Raw genomic sequence first — 24,672 nt, 5'->3', positions numbered from 1 at the left:
AGTCCATATAAAATATGACTCACTTTTTGAATTTATCTACTGAGACATATTAACTTTTTGATGACATTCTAACTTAAAAAAAAAAGTGAAGCAGGAAATCTATTCATATACATATGTTTGCAAGTTATTGAATGAATTCTGGCTGAAATTTTCAAAACTGATCCACACTGATTCTATTTTACATAAAAACCTGCAACTTGTTGAAGTACGTTGGTCTTATGCTGCCACCTAGTGGAAACAGTTATGGTTGCACAAAGTGTTCCATTTCACAGAAATGAGGTTGATATCGTCACCTACCTAAAATAAAAGCCTGTCATTTTGTGCCAAAAGTGACTTTTGCAAAAATAAATAAATAAATAAGAACCCGCATTTCCAAAAGATTATTCAGGCAAATTAAAAAAAGAAAAAACATGAGCAGAATGTTGTTTTGTCTCAAAGCAGAATATATAATGTTTTTATCCTGATCTGCTGTTATAAATGCGATCTCTTGTGTGAATAAAACATGTCTACCACATTTTTGTATTAATCAGGGAGAACTTAAAAGATCTTTGAACATTTTTGGTGAATAGCTTCAAAAAATGGATTGCTTAGGATCACAACCATCAGCATGTGTGTTTAAGGAACACAAATAAACCCACAATTTCACAATTTTTAACTGGTTGTAATAATGATTATTTTGAATGTAATATCCATGATCTTCTTGGTAATATCAGAATTTTACTTTATGGCTTTTTTTCGATTGCATGTATTTTTTGATGACACAACTCTTGAAATGTTGCTAGAATGCCTAAAAATCACTGACAGCAGTAGTCTTCCTCGAACTCTAAAATAATAATAATAATATGAACTAATATTATTATTGTTATTATAATAATATTACGTTATTACAATTATTATTATTATTAATAATAATAATAATAATAATAATAATAATAATAACTTAACTTCACCGTGATGTTTGTTTTTTTTTTAGATACACATGTGTATGATTTTGTGTGTGTGTGTGTGTGTGTGTGTGCTTTTCCTCCATGTTAAACTAAAATCAAAAATATTCCTGACGCGCCATCCAGGCGGCGAGTGTCGTCATGATCCGGATGTCCTCGGGATTTCCCGGGCTTCTTCGTCGATGCTTCGTTTGTTTCCGGTCAGCGTCGCCATCTGCTTTCTCGTCCTTCTCCAATCTCCGTGTTGTTGTTCCCGGTGACGCGGCGGAGGTGTAGCCTGACGCGGGCTCTTACGTGTCGGCCAGAATAAAAGTGGAGCTCCGGAGACCCGGGAGTGACGAAAGGGTGTCTGTATCGGTAAGGAGGAAGGGACGTCCGGGGTTCAGAGGGACGGGAGGTGGCCGCTGAAAGTGTCGGTTTGGTCGGGTTCGGTCCGAAGGAAACAAAGAGATCATGGCGCCGCGGTGTGTTTGTAGCAGGATGGAGGGAGGGGAGGCTGCGGCTGTTTGGGAGAATCTGAGGACCCGAGCCGCTTTGACAGTGAAGCAAGGCGGCCACTTTGTTTGTTAACACATTATAAACTGTTAATGCGTCATTATCGCGCTCAACTGCCAAAGGCTGCTACAGTGTAAACGCCGCTACATGCGCAAATTTTTGCGCCGTTTTCTAAAAAGGTGCAATGAAAATCACTCGATATACTCAGTTTGTTTCCTCCAACTTTTAACCGTTTATTTTATTGCCCTCTAAAACGTTTTCACCACGCCCCGTCTTCAAACAGCTCTGTTATTATTATTCTTTTTCCATCCATGAAGTTTTCTCCGTTAGAGCCCTCCTGTTTGGCCGACTCTAAAAACATGAAGATTTTTTTTTTCTTTTCTTTGTAGCGCTTAATCATTTTCTTTGTCGCACAGCGTTTTCATTTTATGTTTTGGAGGGGGTGGGGGGGAACCATCTCCTGGGACGTAAACCTTTCGCCTTGGGTGGGGGGCGTTGGCCGGCCATGTGGCTGGGCTGTCACTCGCAGAGCGTCCAAGTGATTTTTGAAAAGCAGAGGGAGAAATGTGTAAAGCCAATCATGCGGCGGAGAGACGCTACGCACAGTGTGAGATCACCGAGAACAGGGAACAACACGTTCCAGATCAGCAGCGGCCTCAGCACACCTACTGATCACCGGAGTCAGATTTACATCGACAGGCTGCTTCTGATTGGTATTATTTCAAAACGCAGGCCTCGGATCTGGCTCAGCTTGTCAGAGCGTTCTTATATTTTACATTTCAGTTCCTAATTTACAAAAAATAAATAAATAAAAACAGAGTCCATATGTGGATAATTTAATTTCTGATGTGTAAATGTTTGTCATTTGTATGTCCTTTTATGTTACTTTACTAATAAAAAGACCTACTAGGCAGTCATATTCAATTCCAAAAATCTGAATTGCCTGTTTTTTTTTGTTTGTTTGTTTGTTTGTTTGTTTGTTTGTTTTTTAAACCATAATCCTGGATGACAGGGGTGTCATTAAGCCTATTTTAGGGGGGCTGAAGCCCTCCAAAATAGTGTGGTGTTTCTTTTTTTTTTCCCCTTCTAGTTTTTTCCCCCCATTATTTCACAAAGCTGTCAATACACTTTGAGACAACACGGTGCTCTGGTTATATGCTATGGTTGCTTAAAACATGTACATTGTAAAGCATCTCTGTTAAATCTTTCCTCAAAAGTGAAAAGCTGAGGGCTAAGCCCCCCTTGTCCTTAAAAGAGCAGTATTATGCGTTTTCCAGACACATAGTGCCATTTCATTAGCACAATCAAGTAACTATTTTACCTTCAGTTGTTATAAAATTGTGACATAGCGAAACAATATATATAAATATGATATAAAAGATTTTACTTCCTGAGTTAATTAGTTGAAATTGCACCTCTGTCTCTTTAAAAACTCTTGCTCTTTCTGTAAAGCTCAACAAAGTAAATTTCACTTGATATTGCCTCTTTAAAGCCTAGTGACGCCCCTGATGAATGCGCTTATTTATTTATTTATTTATTTATTTATTTATTTATTTTTTTCGATTAAAACCATCCCCAAAGGGTGAAGAAATGGAAAAGCACCTTAAAATAAATTAGTCTTTTGGCTCATTATGTGTCTGAAAAACCCAATGATGGGCCGATCTATGAATTATCCACGAAGGTAACAAGGTTGCATCACAGATCCTACACCATACTACACAAACTGGTGTAGTATTTAAAGGTCTCTTGACACTTTGATCATATTCAAGTGGATTTGCCTCACAAATACTTATTTGAAAGAATAGTGAAATTTTGGGAAAGGAAAAAAACCCCAAAGTATTATTTCTTAGCTTGAACATTTTTCCCCCATGGATGCCAATAAATGTAGATAGACCAAGAGATTCTCCTCAAAAGCTCAGTTTTCACCCACTTCGGCTCTGATTTCCCGTCCTCAGCTTCGCCAATGAAGATGGAGCCAGCAGCCGAGACTCAGCAGGCGGCGGACACTGCTGTGACTGAGACAGAGAGCCAGCAGATCACCCCGGCACAGATCGCCACTTTAGCACAGGTAACACGAGACAGTCGGACGCTTTCTGCTGTTTGGAGCGCAGAGTCTGTGCTCCTTAAGGCTGGATTATGTATCGAGTGACAGGAGGTGTTGACTGACACTAATTTGGACTTCTGCAAATTTCACGCCGGCTCCCATCGAACAGAATGTTGTCACACCTCTGCGTTTAAGGTATCCATGACAGCAGGACACGCCTCGGCAACGGGTCCCACCGTAACGCTGGTGCAGCTTCCAAATGGACAGACGGTCCAGGTTCATGGAGTCATTCAGGCCGCACAGCCGTCCGTCATCCAGTCCCCCCAGGTCCAGGCTGTGCAGGTAAAACATGCTTTGAGTTGAAGTGGGGCAGTAATGTCCAGGACGTTGAGTTTAATCCATGCACCATGTTTTGTTTATTTATTTGTTGAATTTAGATCTCCACCATAGCTGAAAGCGAAGACTCTCAGGAGTCAGTCGACAGCGTGACGGACTCCCAGAAGCGCAGAGAGATTCTATCGCGGCGTCCATCATACAGGTAACCCAGACTGGCCAGGAGGACTCAGAATAATGCCAGATGATGCTAATGTTTTTGCATAAATTCATGTTTTCCAGGACCGGCTCAGGTTTAGCTTTTTACTCCCTTTACTATTTAGCTTCGCGTATTGGTCAGTGAACTTGCTGCAATAACTCTAGCTTACCTCTTATTGTGTTTAATCTGTACCAAGAAACCTGCGGTTGTGAATTCTCACAACTGTTTCCTGTCTCAAAAGGAAAATCCTGAACGACCTTTCGTCTGACGCGCCAGCGGTCCCTCGAATCGAGGAGGAAAAGGCTGAGGAGGACTCGTCTGCTGCCGCAGCTACGCCCGCCATCACCACCGTTACCGTGCCGACACCCATCTACCAGACCAGCAGTGGACAGTATAGTAAGTGTCAGCTGGCTTCGTGTGTGTACAGTTTGTTTCTAAATAAGAAACGGGAAAGCAAATTGTCTTTTTTGCCAAAATAGACTGTCGCACGTAGGCGTGCACGATATATCGGCACTAATGTCGGTATCGGCCGATATTAGTAATTTTTTTAAATTATCGGGTTTGGCCTGATATTGACAACCAATATAAATTTTTTATCTTGTTTCCTTTTTTTTTCTGTAGGAGGACCTTAGAGGGGTTGTGAAATGTACATAATATCTGCAAATATCGGTTATTGGCCATAGCAGCGATATTATCAGATATCAAAATCAGTCCACATTTTTTATATCGCTGCATCTAAAATCACGTCAAATGTTACTGCTGCATCCTTTCTTTGCCTTTTAAAGCCGTAAACTTCTGCAATCTCCATTACCTGATGTACTTTAGGTTTCATTTCTGTTAGAACAAAGATTATCATCTGCCTGGATAAAGAATACGCCATTAAGCACACACAAGTGAATTAAGTGGAAAAAAAATTACTTCCAGAAGGTGACTAAGGTAAAAAAAAAAAAAAAAGTTGTGAATGAAATGAAAGACTGACATTCTCTTTTACTTGCCAATATTATTTACAAAAAATAAAAGTAGAAATAAAAAATAAAGTAAAACTAGAGATAAACAGAAACAATAATAAAAATAAAATCAGAATCAAAATTACCAGACCACAGTACAGACTTGTACTGAGATAGAAATACCTGTTCTTGTTTCTCATTTGCTCTTTATGTTTTCGTATGTCATCTGTCCCTCCAACCGTACAGTTGCGATCACGCAGGGCGGAGCCATTCAGCTGGCCAATAACGGCACAGATGGAGTTCAGGGCCTTCAGACTCTGACCATGACCAACGCTGCTGCAGCGGCCGCCCAGCCGGGAACCACCATCCTGCAGTACGCACAGACCAGCGACGGCCAGCAGATACTGGTTCCCAGTAACCAGGTGGTGGTCCAAGGTGAGTGCTGGATCCTTTGTCTAATTATTATTTATTTTTTTATTAATTCCTGAGGAACCTTTGATATTTTCTGTTGTTAGATTCCAGTTATCCTTAAGCGGATTTATTACAAAATAAGGTTTAAAACGCTTTTTCTTTTTAACTCAACACATACAGCCACCTCAGGCGATGTTCAGGCCTATCAAATCCGAGCGGCTCCAGCCAACACCATCACCCCTGGCGTTGTCATGGCGTCCTCTCCCGCCCTCCCGACACAAGGAGCCACAGAAGAAGTCACCAGAAAACGGGAAGTCCGACTCATGAAGAACAGGTATGAGCAGCGGACGGACGGCCATCTTTGCGTTGGAGTAATGCCTTAAAGCGGCAGTATTATGTAAAATCGACTTTTTTGAGCTTTACATCATGTTATGATGTTATTCGCTCATCACATTCATACCTGGAGGGTGTCCTTGATTATTTCATGCATATTTGAGAAATCCTTTAATCTCCTGTGTCAATCGTTCAGCTGTACAAATCGCCTGGTTGCACGTAGCACCGTTTTTGAGACCCAGCTCCAAGCTTCCACCTCACAGAGCATTCAGCTCCTTCAGACTAGCCAGCAGCAATTAGCAAACACCTGGTGGACCTGTTCATCAGCCGGGCTCAGTATATGAGCCACGTCTCAATGCAACGCTGGTAAAAACGTTAATAGAGGACGGAGTTTTGGAAAGACCCAAAATTCTTAAAGCGACAGAGGCCCATTTTAAATTACAAAGTCAAATTTCTTCCAAGTCGTATTTGATACGTACAGAATTTTTTTTAAACAACTAAAGTTAACATAGCTACTTGATAGTGCCATGTTTTAGCACTATGTGCCTGGATAACACATGATACTGCCCCTTTAAGAAAAAACCCAGAGTTGTTTTAACGGGAAAATGGGCCACAATAGTAAACAGGATGACTAGTTTGCTAGATTTATAACAGGCTCTCGATTAAGATTCACTGCAGATTTAAAAATGGGTCCCGTCTTTATTGTTGCTGTCATCCCGTCAAGCCCTTTTCGCACAGACGAGCCAGTACGAAAAAAACAAACCTGTGTCTCGTCCTTCCTACAGAGAGGCAGCCCGGGAATGTCGCAGGAAGAAGAAGGAGTATGTTAAATGTCTGGAGAACAGAGTCGCCGTCCTGGAGAACCAAAACAAGACGCTAATCGAAGAACTGAAAGCACTTAAGGATCTTTACTGTCATAAATCCGAGTAGCTCGTGTCCTGAGCACAGAGCCGGGCCAAGTAGTTTTCTGGTTTCCTTCAAATGCTCTGACTGTTTGATTCTGGCCTTCCAATCTACTCATGGCTGGCCTGTTTTGTTTTTGTTTTTGTGTTTGTTTGTTTGTTTGGTTTTTTTTACCCAATAAGGTCCACCCTTATGACCTTTTCTTCAACAGTACAATACATTTTGACAACATAAAGTAGTGTGCTGTCATTGGGATCAATAGGGAAAGCATGAGAGAAGTGCCATCTAAGACGTGGCACTCTAAACTAATAGCCAGAATCCTGTTGAACATTATTTAATTTGGTGCTGGATGCTGCTGAGATCAGCATGCCGTCGTGGTTTCAAGCCACCGCCCACATTCGTTTGTGCGTCGTTGCGTTTGTGCTCTTTGTTGTGATTCTTCTTCTGTCGTGTTGAAAAAAGGTGCCTGAGTCAAACGATGCCATGGAAATACAAGCTGTAGATTTTGTTTTCGACGCAGGCGCTTGATTTCTACGCTTTGCCGTAGCTCGGGGGGTTAGATCCTGGGACGGACCGCGCATTTCAGATCATGTCTTCTAAACGTTTCTGAGCTGTTCATCATCACTTGGCCTCACTGGACTCGAGGAAAGTTTGTGTTTACTGTGCAAGCAATAATGTCTTTTGAAGTTTATCGCTGTTTAGCCCAACATAGTTAGAAACGCCTCCAAGACGCCGCCTTTTTATTCAGCTGGAAAATATATTTATGATTTATATATATTTTTTTCTTTATCAACATTTTATGATGTATGAAACGGCCCCAATGTAAAATGTTTTACTGGTTGGGGTGGGACTCTAACCTTGACGAGAATTATGCCTTACAGATCAGTCTCCAACTAAATGGGGAAAACTAATTGAGATTTGCTACCAACACCCAATACTGTAGGACAGTTGTGGTGTAACAAAACAAGTGTCTGCTCTGTTGTGTATTGTATATATTTATTAACCTCCCTACCTGTAAGTACTAGGAATATGCCAGTGAAGGTTTTTTTTTTTGCCTGCAAAACTGATCTGAGTCATTTAAATAAAGGCATTTGGCAATATTTACACACCATTCGAAACTTAACATGAATCAACGCCGTGTGCGGTAAAATAAAGCACTACATTTCATAAGAATTACATCGTCCACATCATTGATTGAGCAGCATTCAACTGACAAACGATGCTCATGTTGACAGATTTTCTTTTTTTTTTTTTTTTTTTTGCCAACTGGAGAAACTAGCAAGCCTCAATATGCTCCTCCAACCAGTTATTTTTTTTTTTTTTTGCCAACTGGAGAAACTAGCAAGCCTCAATATGCTCCTCCAACCAGTTAGCTAGGTTTGGAAAGCTAATGTAATGTTCTAAAACTGCACCACTGAAACATGCATAACTTTATCGTTTGTTTATAAACATATGTCTTCGTAAACAGCCTCATAAGCCCACACATTTCTTCTGCTGACAGTGTTTTCATGAGGTGCGGTTTGCTAATGGTGGCATTTTCTATGTGACTTGTTGAATCTGGTGGTGAACGATATCAGCGTGGTTCCAAATAATCAGGTGCGGACAAAATGTTGTGCATCATAACATTTAATGAGTAGTGTTTCAACTGCTCTCTCTCTCCCAGGACGGCTTTACTCCCTTTTTAGCTTTCGCCGTCGATGTCGTACGCCGTGGTGGGAGTGCTGGCTAGAAGATTGAGGAAAAGGTACAGAAAACACAAGTATCCTGAGTTTAGTTGTGAGATAGAAGGTGTTAGATTAACAATCATTTGGGAAATAATATAAAAATAATATTTTTGTTCAATTTTTGCCTATTTTTCGCACGAAAAATAGAAAACTGAACAATAGTCCATTTGGACTGCTAGTTGGTAATTGGCACCCAAACAAAATTTCTGGGGATATTTTTTTGTGATCTTATGGTTGAAGTGGCTGTTTCTTCATGTTAACCTCTTATGTTACTTGTTACATCTCCAGATATAAAAAAAAACAAAACAAAAAAAAAAACGTGTGAAACGATGCCTTTTAAAGCAGAACAGCACAACCTAGAACAGTTTCAAAAAAATAGGTTTGAAATGTAAATTTGAAATCTATAACCTGTTGTTATTTCAGATAACTGTACAAAATTATTTTATAAATTCCTCTTTGTTTTTCTCACTTTTGTATTATTTTGACTTTTTTTTTATTTCAGTCAAATAGTCATGTAAATGTAGGAAATTGCTGTTATTTTATTTTGTAGCAAATTGAATCTAGAAATGCAATTTGTTACAATTTCTTGAAAATAACACAAGTTGTGTATTACATCCTATTGGAATGAGAACCCTTGTGTGTGTGTGCGTGCGTGTGTGTGTGTGTGTGTGTGTGCGCGCGTTGAGAAGAAACTCGTATGTGATTATCTATATTTTATATTACTGTACATAAACTCTACAGCATGTGTAGACCTCATATATTTCAGTTTATTTGACAAATGTTTTTATGACTTGTACGGAGAGACAAAACAAAAGCAAAATAAGAGAAAACTTTGCATATTTGTAATATACATTAGTATATAATTCAAAGCAATGTATTATTGTATGTGTGCATTGACATGTCCCTCCTGGCCAACCAGCGTAATGGCAGCTAGTGAATGAGGAACGGCCTGTGTTGGAGGTGTTTGATTTTTTTTTTTTGGATCAGCTGTGTTTGTAGAAAAAGAGTAAATGTGTTTGAAAGACGTCTGGCCACAACACAGAAGTCAATCGGATCTACTCTTGTCAATCTGTGAATGTTTCTGTTTCGAGCTTTATATATAAATCTTTTACGTGTAAACTGCTCCAACGCCAAATCTTTTTATATATGGATTAGAAACTTATCAAATGAAAGCACAACGCTCCGCCCCAAACGCCAACCCCTTGAGTCTTTATTTTTTTTCTTAATTCGATTTTATCTGCGTTTATTTCGGTTAATTTTGTCATTGGTTTTGTTTGCACTTGAATGGAAAATGACTGGAATATCACTCCATCCACAAACCAACTCGGTGAACGAGGTGAAAATAACAAAAAAACATTTAGATTTTTAGTTTGGTCTAAAAACATCACAGCATTATAAAGTTAAGTCTCAACCTTCTGTGTTGACCTAAAAAAAAGTTTGACCATTTAAAATTATTTGTTTATAAAAATAACCTCAGTTTTGACAAACAGACATTGTGGTTTGATTTGAAATTACCCAACAATGGTACCTGAGTCCTGTGACAACGTAGAAATAAAATAATTCAGCCAAGTGACTTTTGTTTTTTTTTTTTTTTTACCTATTACTTCTCAATGTTAAATCATCTTTCTTTACTGTAAATTTTTCTCAAATTAGTTTCAAGGCATTAAAAAAGGTTTTGGACAAGTCAAAGCACTAATAGTAACTTTAATCATCAGATTAGCATGTAATATAGCTTTTACATCCCGTTTTGCTTTACAGTGTGGCGTAATGGATCAATGTAAAGACGAGACATATTCATTAAGTTTACTGTCCTTTTTGGATCGATGGGAATGAGGTGAACTTTATATATACGAGTTTTGATAATTCACACAGAGTGTCAAAATCAGTATCACAATATGTACGTTGTGTTCAGGGCTTATTTTCACTGAACGATATTTGAGTTACTCTAAAATGTGTACTCTTGAAGGAAAAATAAAAATAATTGCCACCCCCCATTGTGATTCACACATCCAGTGCTGGTGCTAAATAAGACCTTGTGGCATGATTATGTGTTATTTTTACTTACAGACTTATTGTGTGAAACTCGGTGCCAGACTTGTTTATACCTATTTGCCATATAAATATGAAATGCATCATTTTTGTTGTGATCAATGTAATGATCTGAACATAAATCTCATTTGTTGTACAGCCTCCGCTAAAGACAAGGTTACAAAATGTCACTTTTCATGTAGTTTGTTTTAACACAGACACGTTATAACATCGTACCTGCCCAAAATTTCAAAGTGCTGTTACTCTGATATACATCACTCTTTTGTAAACAACTGCGTCTTAATAAACTGCTCAAAAATAGTCCATTGTATTTTTTTTTATTTTTGTATTTATTCCATGGCAGTGAACAACTGCACATTACCACAGATATAATTATTTTTGATTAACTGGATTATGTTGCAATATTAGTCTACACTGAAAAAACCCCCATCTCCAACACTCACTGTTAAAACGACTTTACAACCTGATAAAGAAGGCTGGTTATGTTCTGGGTACGACTGGGGAATCTCTGGAGATTGTGGTGTGTAGAAAGATTCATCATAAAATCAATTAAATCATGCACAACTCGAGAATCCTCTTCATAAGACTGTCAACAATGGAGTGTCTTCTTCAGAGCCAACTGATATAGTGAGCTTTTCCATTATCTGCTCTGTTCCTCACTGGGTGGGACGTGAACAGCAGCAGCTATGGCAAACTCTCTACTGACCTGCAGTGAACAGTCGACCACAGCCTCAAGGCACATTCAACAATGAGAACCTTGACGTTCTGGTTCTGATAAACCCAAATATTTAATTTTGACTAACAGAAATTAAGTAATTTGACTCCACTGCGCCCCATCAGCTATATCTCCTCACTGCATCAGTCGATCTCCACCAGATTTTTGTTGCGTGGAACGCATCGGTACATATCGATGTACGCATATACATATCGATATGGTGGACGAGTGCTGGAACTGCGCAAGAACGTCAGCAATGGCTGGCGGGTGGCGACGCCAGAGCTCCCGTGGTCGCCAAGGGGCCGGAACGGAGAGGGCCGTTTGAGGCTGCTTTCAGCTTTAATTTTAAATACTTTAACATAAGCAGCACTAGTAAGAGGAATTTACTTTTCAAAAGTGTTGATAATTAGTTTTTTATTATTTTGTCGGCTCAGAAAGACGTGAGTTAAAAATATAAAATACATTAATTACAATAAATGTATCTATGTGAAGACTAAGATTGATTTAAATTACAGAGGCGATTCCGGTTTCACTGTCGATAAAGGGTGAGGATCAGTGACGCTTCAAAAATAGTAGCATCGTAAATGCAGTTCGGTGATTTAAACCACCTTTCAGTGACAGCTCGTTTGACCAATGAGTAGTTCCCAAAAGTCATTGTTTTGATTCATCACAGCCAATAGGAGTGAAGAGAATTCCAAGGTAGGCGGGACTACTAAATCCAGGTGCCAAGTAGTATCATTGTGAGCTTCAGCAACAGATGGCGACGGCAGGAGCGTTTAGCCGCAGTTGAAATCTGTCCGGGTGGAGGTTCTGATGGCAGAGTCCCGACCTACTTCCTGACTTTTGGTTTCTAATGTTGGATTTTGAAAATAACCAAGACATCCGATTTTTACATATTATTTCCTCTTTATAGTTGTTTTTTAAATTTGGTTTGAGTTTAGATTTCTGCTGGAGGCCCCAATAGCCTCGGACTAGATTTGGCGATCCAAGGAGCCCGGCGTAAGGAGACGTCTGCCGTATTGCTCGCTCGCAAAGTTTCCTAAAATGTGTTTGACCATTTGTGTTGTTTTTAGGTATTACGGTTTCGCTTTATAAAGTTGGTTGTGTTCGCGTCACAGCAAAAGGTGGAATTAATGCGGGGTAAATTTAAGTTAAGGAGACAAGCTAACTGCTTAGCTACATAGCAACGAACTGGATGAATGAATGAAGCAGCTCGCAACTACCTGGATTTAAAAGGAGAAACTGAGTTCATTATCACTACAAGTTTATGTCACGTATTCCTACAAGGCGGCACTGATTTTCTCTACTCAGGAGAACATTTATGAGCAAGTGTTCCTCGACTGTTTCACCGGTTTTCCCACAAATGAACAGGAATGCTTTGCTTGGGAGTGGATGGGCAGCGGCAGTTTAGCACGCGAAGATAGCGCTGTGTCGGTGCTACGTCTCCTAATGTTTATTAGGAAGGGCGAGGTCAGCTTTAGCTAGCTACAGATATATATGCACTACTCGGACTCGTCAGCGATAAGTGTGAAGCTTACGCCCAGAGTTTGGAATGGGGAACACGGTGTCATGCTGCGTCTCTCCGGAGTCGAGTCCCAAACTCCCTTCGAGACAACCCGCGGAGCGGCTGGAGGAGTTCACCAGCACCGAAGTGAGCGACGACAACACCGGGCCCTATCTGCAGCACATAAGCGACAGGGAGGTCCCTGATGGTAGGTGCTTACCCCGATTATTATTCACAAACTTGTGACATCTTGTGATAATTTGTAATTCCCAGCGTTTTTTTTTCTCTTACCCAACTAAGAAGTGACTTAAATGGAAGAAAAATATTCACCCCACATACCGAACACCAAGATGTTCCACCATAATAGTGAAAGTATTCAGATAGAGATTACTGGCCAAGTTGCTCTAAGTGCTTTTTTGCCAACCCACTGGCAAGATGAAAGCATTCTTGGCAGCGTTTAGATACCCACTGCATCATATTGATCCCACTGGCGTCAAATTATAGAGTTACACATTAAAAACAAATTCTTAGATTTTATTAAAGAAAATACAATGCTTTGTAAAAACAAGAAAAAAAAGAAAAAGTATTTATATTCCTTACAGCTTTTCACATTTTGTCACATTACTACAACTATCAACTTTTATATGAAGGAGTTTTATATGATACACCAACAAAAAGTAGTGCATGATTGTGAAATGAAAGAAATTTGATATAGCATCATAAAAAAAAAAAAAAAAACAACAACCAAGGAACAAATTGGACAAGTCAGCGATATGGTTGTGGAGAAGTTATAGAACAATATCCCAACCTTTGAACATCACACACTTAAAAAATGAAAAAAGGGTGGCACAATTAGAAAACTTCCAGGACAGTTTGACACAAACCAAGAGACGTGGCAAGGAGGACGTTAATCAGAGAAGCGGTCGAACTTCCTGTGGTAGCTTCGGAGGAGCTGCAGAGATCTGAAGCTTAGGTAGGAGCGACGGCTCTGGACTTCATCAATCTGGCCAGAATGAAAGAGTATCAACAGGTCTGGGACAGGAAGCCATGAGAAATCCTGTTTGCTACAGGCCATGTGGACGAGGGTGCTCTGGTCAAAGGAGATTCAAATTCCCACATTTGCCCATCACTGAAAGACGGTTGTGTCGGCATCAAGCTTTTGGGGGTTTAACTATTTTCTGCAGTGAATGGAAAGTTTGTGAGAGTTGATAGGAGGATGAACGGATGGACCTACATACAGGAGAATCCTAGAAGAAAACAAAAGACTTGAGACTGGGGCAGATGTCCACCATCCAGCAGGACAGCTGTCCTAAGTATACAAGCAGAGCTGCAGTGGAATTGTTTAGATCAAAGCTGATTTGTGTTTTTAGGATGGCCTAGTCAAAGTTCAAACCTAAATTCCACTGAAAGTTTATCTCAGCAAATTCTCTGTCCAATCAGGCTGAGCTTTAGCTATTTTTGCAAAGATCTGGAAAAAACTGTAGTAGATAAATAAAACTAAAATTGTCACACGGTGATTCTGCAATGTATTCTCTGACTCACTGTACTAACTCACATTTTTTTATTTTTTTTGTCTCTACAGTGTTGCATTACTTTACTGGTCCAACGTATAGAAAACACAATAAAATACATCGATGTTTGTAGTTTAACGTGAAAAAATAGGAAGTTTAAGGTCTCGTAAGGCGCCATATAACTTGTGACATGTAACCTCCAGCTTCAACACATTAACATTTTATACTCCTGTTTACGTAAACTATTGCAAATAAGTCTTTCAGCATCTACATAAAAGAAAACATCTTAAATCTTGTATGTTTGTTGCTCTATATCTGCTGTTAGGAGTGTCGAAATTGCAAAAATCGATGTTCAAAAGTTCCAGCCGAAGTTTTTTTTTTTTTTTTTTTTTCCCACCATTGTCCTGCAGACCCCTGACCAGTTAAGGCATCTCAAATATTTGTCTGTAGTTGCCGTCCGAGCTAACTTTCGCGGCATCAGCACTTGTCTCCCCTCTTCGCCCTGATTTCCAGACACGCAAAGTATCCGTGGCATTCATGTTAACCGTGCGGACGGTCCGGAGACACCAGCTGTCGGTCAGACGAGGGTCAAAATCCGTCCAGCGGTCCTTCATGCATTCCTCCCCGTCCTCGCTTCACAAACACCCCCCCATATCCTAATCCCCTCTCTTTTATGTAACATGCCTTCTGCAGGGATTTGGAGAAAGAAGACCGTCCTGTCATGCTCGTAGAGGGATTTTTTAACATTTATTTATTTATTTATTTATTTATGTTGTTATTTTGGGATTTAGCCACGATTCACAGAAGCAGATAGCTGAATCAGGAGGATATTGTTTTGCAGAGTGTCTGTTTATTCATGGCCCTAGTTGTGCGCGCTGCGCCGGGCTCATCTCTGCCCACAAACGAGAAGCAAACAGACACTCCCAGTGACACGCTTAATGTTTTCACAGAGCTGGCCTTGGAATCTAATCCATCGGACCACGCCCGAGCGAGCACCATCTTCCTCAGCAAGTCCCAGACAGACGGTCAGTGGTCCTGGCATATCACACTGATGCATATATACACACACACACAGAAAAGCTGCATTAAATCTCATTTTATGTGAACAGTCAGCATGTCTGAAACAGTCTTCACTGGGATCTTATTTATTTTTTTGTTTTGTTTTTAAATGTGTACTTGGAAGTCGCCCTGCTCTTCTGCGTCAGATTTAAGTTCTTTGAAATGAAGAATACATATATGTTTATGGATTAATAATGTAGCTTTTTTTGTTGTTTTTTTTTTTTCAAGTAAATGGTGTGAGTTTAACTGTTTGGTTGTGGGTTCTGTTTCCTGTTTTAAAAGTTTCTTTTTTAAATTTTTTATCTTCGCAGTGCGCGACAAGAGAAAAAGCAACCACATAAACCATCTCAATCGTGTAAGTGTTTTATTTTCTGCTCCGGTTCTTAGAAAAGGTGCTGAAGTTTCCGAGTCTGCCTCGTCTACATGTAGTTTGGATCGAGTATGATTCTGACCCTCTTAGGTTACGGTTTATAATTGAGTAATCATTTTGATCAGACAATTTTTTTCATACTTTATAATAAGCCTAATGAATGATGCTGTAGACTGTGGTGGAATTAAAAATGCATTTAAAAGATGAAATCTACGAGGTCCATTCAGCCTGCACGGTACGCCATCGACTTATTTTGTAAAGAGAAGCGGGTCTGGATGTCAAATAAGATTGACCGTAAGCCAGACGACATCATTTTAACCTTTAATGAATAAATGAATGTTGTTTTATTCGGTTAAAGGCGTTTTATTTTGCGTTTGCGTGAACTTGGACTTCTGTCTCCAGGTTTCTCCTGGTCCGCCGTTGAAGAAGTACAGCTCCTGTTCTACCATCTTCATAGACGACAGCACCGTGAGTCAGCCAAACCTCAAAAGCACAATTAAATGGTGAGACTTCTCACACACACACACACACACACACACACACACACTCGTACTCATTGATGCGCTGCTGGGAAAACCCTTATTCCTCATGAGAACATCGTGTTACATCACGCTGCGGTAATCCTGGCAGATGTTTGACTCAAACAGATGTCATCTTGCCTCATTTCACCTCATGTTGATGTTGTGACATTGTTTCAGTGATGAGTTTAATCCTGTTGACTTAAACATTTTGTCACTCTAAGCTCAATAAATAGTACAATTAACAAAAAAATAAAAATACCTTTGTTGTCTTGTCCACAGTGTCACTTTAGCAATATACTACCACATCAAAAACAGGTCAGTTTGAAGCTCGACTTGTGTCATTATTTTACAGGTGAGTCGGTTGTGTCACAGTGATGGATGTTCTGCTTGATTTTTTTTTAGGGACTCTGACAGGTCACTGGACATCTTTGATGAGAAGTTGCACCCTTTATCAGTAAGTGTCTGGATATTCCTAAGCAACCGTTAACTTTCAGTCATTTGACTCTTCGCTTGTAGCCTGCAGACGGGATCCAAATGCCAGTTCTCTCGTTTGTTTTGCTTTTGTCACCTTTAAACTTTTAGGGATTAGAAACGCCCGATGAAATGCTTTGGTTTTGCAATCCGAAACTCAGCTTTGTGTTGCAGCGGGTCCCACCCAGTCGCCTGGCTTTTTAGTTCAAATGGATGTGAAACGCAGTGAGAGGAAAGTCCTTCTGTTATGCAAATACCATATTACTTAAACGCCGTAAAGCAATTCTGCATAGTATTGCTTCTTAACTAAATGATTGGATGCATCTGCATTGCAGAGAGTTTGAAACTGGTTTTCATTGAAACTTGCAGGAAGGCCTGATTAGACAAAAATATTTTTTCTTGGTATTTTTATCTTTTGGTGGTGGAACTAACCAACTCTGGTCTTTTTTTTTTTAAAAAAAGTGAAAATCAAACTTTGTTTCCATGTTGCACAACCAACAGTAAACAGATCAGCGTTTCCAGCTTGAAAGCACAGAGAGTTTCATTGACCAACAGCATGGAGGAAGACGTGTATTTCCTCAGTGTTTCCTGATGTGAGAGAGGCGTCGCCTTAAATCAAGACGGGCCGGTCAGAGTTTCAGTATAATAGACCCACTGCAACTTAATATCACAGGAACCTGCTCCACTATGTCCTTCTGGTTGGCCAAAAAGAGGAGAGTGGGAATCTCAGAAAATCCACAAAGTGAACTGAAGCAGTTGAAATGCTGAGAAGTTGTCTTTTTTTCAGTCTACAGATCTTCAATAAAATAGAAAACTGATTTCTAGCAGCTAATACAACTCTAAATTTTGAGGTCTTTATGCATTTGTGGGGTTTTCTTTACACAAATTAACTTTATAATTTGTAAGAAGACCGTCTTACATTTTGTTTTACTGTTTTTAAAGAAAGGGGACTTCATTGTTTTGGGAAGGTTTAGTTTTTACTTGATTTGCTTGAGGAAAAAAAAACACAATCAACCTCATAAAACATCCTAGACATACTGAAAGTTGACCTTTTTTTTCTGTCTGGTTGAGTTGGGCAGACGGGAAAAACTCTCACCACTATTATAAAGTTCGGCCTAAAACAGTTTGATGACTACTTATTTTGAAGGTTCTGCTTAAAGTTAATATAATGGCAAATAGCAAAGCATTACTTTAAATCTGTGTCATTTATGTCGTGTCATGTACCTCACTGATAAAGGAACTGGGTTTTTCTTGGATTTTTCCTTTATTTCTGACCGGCGGCGTATTTGTGGTTTTAAACGGTGCTTCACGCTTCAAACAGAAATGCGTATGCTGCCGCCCTCCAGCTGTTTTCACTACCAACCTCTCTCCGGACCAGAACCACGTTCACATCCTGCTTCCTCCCTTCAGTCATGTGCGAACCTTTCCGTCCCACACAGAAAGAGCCGGTCCCAGACGACTACGCGTACGTCGACCCAGAACACAAACTCATCTATCGCTTTGTCAGGACGCTCTTCAGCGCCGCACAGCTCACCGCTGAATGTGCCATCGTCACACTCGTAAGTCGCTAGCGTGCACAGTAGCAAATTTGTGCTGCTTTATTTTTTTGGGCACATTAGTTTTCAGCTGCAGCTCCTTATTTAGCCACCAGAGGGCAGTAAAGTCCAGAAACAAGACATACTTCACATCAAAAAGTGCAGGATGGACCTGCAATATGAAAAAGAAATGTAATGGCAGGAAAAAAATATTTTTTGGTTATTTTAAGTAATGATTTTTGCTAAATAAAGTATTGATTGTGTTCAGTGTATAATAAAAGACAGAAGGGGATACTAAACTATTGTCCATTTTTCCAAATAATACTTCTTGATGTTGTTTTTTCGTGCAGGTCTACTTGGAACGTTTGCTGACGTACGCGGAGCTGGACATTTGTCCGGCCAACTGGAAGCGGATTGTCCTGGGAGCCATCCTGCTGGCCTCCAAAGTCTGGGACGACCAGGCGGTGTGGAACGTCGACTACTGCCAGATTCTTAAAGACATCACCGTGGAGGACATGTAAGTGGCCTGCTGCAATGGATGCAGTTTTATCCCACATTCAGCCTGAACGGATGGGGAATTTAAGAAAAGGAAGCAACTCTTCCTGTTGGAAGAGGAGTTCCTGAATAACCCCAAATCGATCTGAACCTAAAGTGTGTTCTTGTTTCTAGAGTATTAGAGGATGTGGGGGTACTGCAAAATGAAACATGCTAGAGTTGTATATATCTGTTTTCTTGAGGTGGAAGAGCAAACCTAGACAAAATAGTTGTTTTCTTTTATTGATAAATTCTATAAAGTTTTCATACAAAGTCTTTAATTGTCTTGGTAACTCTGAGCTCCACTACAGACTGTTGGATCAGTTTCATGTCCGGAGGCTTTTTGTTCTCAATGCGGCCGCCTTGACTTGACTCCCAACACCAGGACCTTTACTGCAGTTTCTTACCAATTTGTGATGCATTTATTTATTTATTTATTTTAAACAGCCAAATCATGACAAACGTACGAAGTTAATGACTCAAATGTGGATAAATAATTCTTGTCGAAATGTTTCTCTGGAAATTTTTTCTTTGGTTTTGTTATTCTGTCTCTCCGTATAAAACTGGAACTATCATAGATCTCATTCTTTCCTTCCTTTGTTTCGTTCTTTTTTCCAGTTTCCTCACTGCCTTCACTTTGCAAACATTTCGGCCACAGATTCATAGCAAACATTAGGATCTTAAATTGAAAGTGTAAGACATGAAGTTCATATCGCTGTGAACTTTTTTGTGACACACGTAGACAAAACGAGTCTTTTTTTCAAGGAAAAGGTAGAAGTGAGTCATCCTCATAATTGTGCTTTAAAAAAAATAAATTCCAGCAGCTGAAAATAGAACAACCATCTGACAAAAACACAAACCGATTCAGTTTTTGACCCAAAACATTCAGTTAAATCGGCGTCGGGTTTCCGTTCAGTTTGTTCCTCAACGCCGCAGTTTTTTGTTTGTTTTTGCTTTCTCGGTGCCACATGAGTTAGATTCACACTGAAAGCCACAAACATGCTTGCCCCTCTAATAAAAGCAATCTAATAAGATGCACTTAAAGCTGGCAGGGAAAAAAAAAAAAAGTGCTGGAATAAATGGAAGCTGCAGCATCTCTGCCGTCTGGCTGCGAGCCGCTGAGGAGGCCAGGGGGGCTGCACTCGGAGTGCCACGGCTTTATTTCCTGCAATTGCTTTTCCCCGTGTCTGTGTGTAAAAGAGGTTGAGAGTGCTGGCTTGTTTTTTATGATTTGGTCAGAAGCGCTCTCTCTCCGCCCGCATGTGTGTGTTTGCTGCCCGCATCCCCTCCCGCTCCTCCTCCCCGTCCTTTCCTCTCTCCGTTCCCCCCTCGCGTCCGTCTGACCCACACGCTCTCTGCTCTGTTTTCATTGCTGCCACTGAAGTGTCTTTGTGAGCTGGTCGGAGTCTGGGCCGAGGGATGGGAAGAATAGGACAGAGGGAAACAGAGAAAAATGGAAGGGAGGGTCTCAAGTGCTCTCACTGCTTCTACATAATGGCCCCGGCTCTCGTCCGCTCCATTAGTTGCCCCGGGAAACCAGACATCACACACACACACACACACACACACATACACACACTTGTTCGTATGTACTCTCGCCACCTTTTGCTGACCAACAAAGCCTCCTGGATGTTGTCTCCTTGGAGACCACCTCCCTTAGGTTTACTCGTGACTGTGATGATGAGGAGCCATGTCTGTCTGGAAGTGAATGAAAACAAACATCAAATCTCTAACTTGACTCCCTCCACCAAAGTAGTTCTTGTGTTTTCCTGCAAATAAATTAAACCATTCACCCTCTGGTTGACCCTCGGGCATCTCCTTCCCCTCCAGGAACGAAATGGAGCGCCAGTTCCTGGAACTTCTCCAGTTTAACATCAACGTGCCAGCCAGTGTTTACGCCAAGTATTACTTTGACCTGCGGCAGCTGGCCGACGACAACAACCTCAACTTCCCGCTGGAGCCCCTCGACAACCAGCGCGCTCAAAAACTAGAGGTGGGTCGACCTCTAAACACCTTTTTAAAAAAGCGCATTTGTGTTGTTTGTTAATGTCTCATTAATGATGTAGTTGAGCTGCATCTTTAGAGAGTGTTAAAAAAAAAACAAGAGTTGAGATGCTTTAATGTAAGAGAATCTTGCTCTTCACCAAGGCCACTTCCTGTTGAAAACATTCACATCTGCAACAATTTTAATAATTTGAAGATTTATGTAGATTCTTAACATTAAAAATGTATCAAATTACTTATATGCATATATATATATATATATATATATATGCATATATACACACACACACACTGCTCAAAAAAATAAAGGGGATTTTTCTGCTTGAGATTTATGACAGAAGCTGTATTTATATTAACTGTAGAATTGCACAAATTGAAATTACGTAAATAAATTTAGCCAATTTAAAAAAAAACTCAGTTTTTTGGTAAAAAGTCTGTGGTGGTCTCTCAGCCGTGTCGTAACAGATGTATTTCGCAGAACTATGTGAACTACAACACTTTTTTCGTATCACACGGGTCACATGATCTACACCTGGATGTTACTACTGGCAAAAACCACAAAGAAGACGACAGGAAGTGTTCTTCTCTGTGGTTTGTAGTTTGTTTTTTGGTTTTGGACAAGGTGCAGCTGGCTCCACCAGAGCTCTTGCAGCATCGCACAGTTCATAAAAAGTTATTCAAGCATGTCGACTCCACAGCCCTTCATGTACATCTGTAACAGGAACTTACAGTTGACCTTCTGTAACTCCTTTTTGTGTGATTGTTTGCTCAGGCCATTTCAAGACTGTGTGAAGACAAGTACAAGGATCTGAGTAAAGCAGCGATGAGACGCTCCATCAGCGTAGACAACCTGATAGGCATGCGGCACTCAAACGCCGTACTCTCGTAGGCCCGCCCCCTCCAGACCCCCCAGCCGCAGCACAGCCGACGCCGGACAAACCCACAGAGTCTCCGCAGCCGCATCAGATGGGGTTCTGCCCGCAAACGCCTCAGCATGGTGGTGGTTCACAGCTGCGTCGCCGATGAAGCTGAAATTATGGCTCCAGAGTAAACCGTGAGCCGTCCTTTTCACAGATCTATTATTTATTTCTCAACAAAACTCAATTTTCCCCAGAAACGGTGTTTATAAAAAAAACGGAAGGAGCACTAGATTTTTAATTTGTCTCAAAAACGGCATCGAGAGAAAACAAAAAATTTCAGTCTGTTCTGTCTCGACAGACGAGGTTTTTGGTTGAATTTTAGTATTTTGGTTTCTGTGAACAAAAGTCTAGAAGGTATTTGTACCTGCTTAGGTCAACTGATGAGGTCATTCAGCCTTCAGAAAACTTATATCCACAACAGTAAAGTCTGTACAACAAACCCTGTAATATCTCAACAGGAGACCAGGTGACTAAGAAAACCCCATCTCTTTATCTTTTATTTTATTTTACAGCCTACTTTTTTTCAGAATCACATCAAATTAGTGTTGGAAATGTTTTCTTTTTGGTTTGTTACTCCGTTTTTACAAACAGATTCTCCCTGTTTGGCACCACTTTGAAGGTAAAATTCATATCTTCATTGTATCCAAATCTATTCACAGACTATTTATTGTATCGTTGATCCTCAGGTATGGGTATTGAGAATAGCTGCACAGCACTGAGAAATATCAAATCTGAATGTCTTTTGGAACAATTTGATGTTAGTTTTAACTTTTTCTGACAATGCTCATTTTATCACTTTAATTGGGATAGCTAAATATGTATTTTGTATTATACAGTACCTGTAAAAAAATGTGTTGAATTATCCATAATTAATATTTTATGTATTTGTATCTTTTGGTGGTCGTGATCAAAAGTTCTCCTGGCTTTCTAAAGGCCTTGACATTTTCAGTCCTCTGTTAGAAGAGTAGCAGGATTTAATTTCTTAAGCCACTTAATAACCTTAAAGTAGAAAGAGCTTAAGGGAACTTGATAAGTTCTCCGAATAGTTTACTGGTCAGCTGGATGAGTTACTAGTATCAAGGTGTGTCTAGGTTTTCAAAAGGTAACGACTTCCAAACTACTGAAGTGGTCGGGTCATTCTTAGATATATCTCTTGTTCACAAGTTTTTGTTTTTTTTCAGTTTTTCACTTCTGAGCACATCTGCTTAGAAGTGTAATCGTAAACCTTTCAAAACATTCTTCTTTAAATGTATTTGCCAACCTGGTGTGTTGCCCAGTCTTGTTTGTGTGAGTATCGGTTATTGTCTGGTTTTCTGCAACTTTTTTCTACGGCTCGGTTTCAGTTGGCTTTCTGTGTAGCGTCCCAATTTTCTTTTAACTGTAACCGAGTTTCCGTTAGAAAAAACAGCAATACTCACGATGGTTGAGACGGTGGCTGCGTCGGGGTCGCCGAAACTCCAGCGTCCTCCTCTGTGAAACAGTTAGAAATTTTAAACGTCCTTCCAAAAATCGGACGAAAAGGAAACGCGTAGATGGCACAATGAAAGCTCTTACCGGCTTCCGTGCGCACATCCGGTTCGATGTGCACCGACACCTTCTTGGGTATCCTGGCCTGCATCATCTTCAGCTCGTGCAGAAGCCCAGAAATTTGTTGCTTAGAAAGTTTGCTGTCTGTCTGATGGCTCGACCAAATGTACTTAATGAACTTGCCCAAATTGTACAGCATGTTCCTGACAGTGTTTGGGAATTGAAGAGGTTAGAAATCCATCCAGCTAGCTAGAATGTTAGCTAGACAGCTGAAGGCCTTAACTAGTTAACTTAAAATACTAAATAGCTAACTCAAGATAAACTAGCCACCTAGCTAGAAAGATAACATGATAGCTAGCGTACTAGTTATCTTTCTAGCGAATTTCTAGTTAGAAAGATGCCAATTTCTTGGACTAAAGCAAAACGTCCGAAATACTGTAAGGCTTTCAGAAAGACCAATGAACTGTGATCAAGACCACTTTAAAATCATTCTCAAAGACAAATATAAAACACAGAGCTATTAGGGATAACTCAAGACTATTGCGCAGTGCGGTATATTTGAGCTGAAATTTTAAATGTAAGGTAATCTGAAGTGAGCTTGTCTTATGACAGGATCTTACTGGTAACGGTCCACTCCAGATGGTCGGAGTGATCAGAGCTCCAGTCAGCTGCTGTGCGTCAGAAATCAGGAGTGCCAATTGTGGGATTTGTTGTAATGCCATCTATACATGTGTACCTTTTTGGTTGATCAAATGCTACTGATTATAGATCAGTACTGCTACTGACTGGAGGGGGGTGGGGGATTTCCCCTTCCTCACCCCCAATCCAGCTTTTGTTTTAAAGCCCTCAGATCTCGCCATCGACAGAAACCTCCCAACCCTTTGTTCAAAAACACGACATAGATACAGAGGGAACAAAAGACTGATGGACAACCCTCTCCTTTTTGCTTACTATGTAGGCTACTAGCTGTGAAATTATTCTTTTTAATGGAAAGAAGAATTTGCAAATGGAGTATTTTAAATAAACACTAATCATGTGACAAATACATGCTGTGCTGGTTATTTTTACTCTAAGATGTCAAAAAAAAAAAGAAATGTAAAGTTTAACTGGTATAAAACCTTTAGTTGCAGTCAAAACGACAGCAGAGCTGGTATGTTCTTTGCTCTTGCAAATGTAATAATCTCAGAAAAAAAATCACACAATGTGGCAAAGCTCAAAGCCAACTGTTTTTAAATCCACAGATCTACAGTTAAGTTTATCATTTCCTTAGAAAATATCTGATATTTAAAGCGGAGGTACATTGAGCTAACTGAACCCAAACACCTGCTGCCCTCCATTCGCATCGCGTTCGTTCACACAGCAGACGTGTGAACAGCGGCGTCGCACAGCAGGCTGTGAAACGTAACAAGTCATAAAGACTTCAAAACAGCCAACAAAAAGACATTAAGCAATTTTATCCACACTAAATGTTTCTTTTTTCCTTTTAAATTCCTTTTAGTACTTCACTTCATGGACTTGGAGCACTCGAAAAAGATTTTGTGGTTCTTGATCACCAGTGAGTTCTTTATACCAGTGAGTTTAACTGGTATAAAACATGTGATTGACGTGAGGAACATTTA

The 24,672-nt window shown here is 40.1% G+C and overlaps 2 protein-coding genes across 2 annotated transcripts; both read left to right on the top strand.

The window, feature by feature from the left end:
- The first annotated feature begins 1,135 nt into the window (after nt 1-1,135).
- creb1b (cAMP responsive element binding protein 1b) lies at nt 1,136-7,879 on the top strand. Its single transcript, XM_007547238.2, has 8 exons — nt 1,136-1,301; nt 3,395-3,507; nt 3,679-3,825; nt 3,921-4,021; nt 4,257-4,411; nt 5,209-5,397; nt 5,554-5,707; nt 6,492-7,879. Exons 2-8 carry the CDS (start codon nt 3,403-3,405, stop codon nt 6,634-6,636), a joined length of 996 nt encoding a protein of 331 aa, XP_007547300.1. The 5' UTR covers nt 1,136-1,301; nt 3,395-3,402; the 3' UTR covers nt 6,637-7,879.
- A 3,925-nt stretch (nt 7,880-11,804) lies between these two features.
- On the top strand, nt 11,805-24,098 carry ccnyl1 (cyclin Y-like 1). Its single transcript, XM_007547236.2, has 10 exons — nt 11,805-12,809; nt 15,063-15,137; nt 15,483-15,526; nt 15,944-16,044; nt 16,342-16,377; nt 16,465-16,516; nt 17,973-18,092; nt 18,419-18,585; nt 20,433-20,595; nt 21,379-24,098. Exons 1-10 carry the CDS (start codon nt 12,650-12,652, stop codon nt 21,493-21,495), a joined length of 1,035 nt encoding a protein of 344 aa, XP_007547298.1. The 5' UTR covers nt 11,805-12,649; the 3' UTR covers nt 21,496-24,098.
- Nucleotides 24,099-24,672: the final 574 nt, after the last annotated feature.

Source organism: Poecilia formosa, unplaced genomic scaffold (assembly GCF_000485575.1).
Source record: "Poecilia formosa unplaced genomic scaffold, Poecilia_formosa-5.1.2 Scaffold19, whole genome shotgun sequence".
In the NCBI taxonomy this organism is placed as follows: domain Eukaryota; kingdom Metazoa; phylum Chordata; class Actinopteri; order Cyprinodontiformes; family Poeciliidae; genus Poecilia; species Poecilia formosa.
This window is presented reverse-complemented; position numbering and strand designations above follow the sequence as displayed.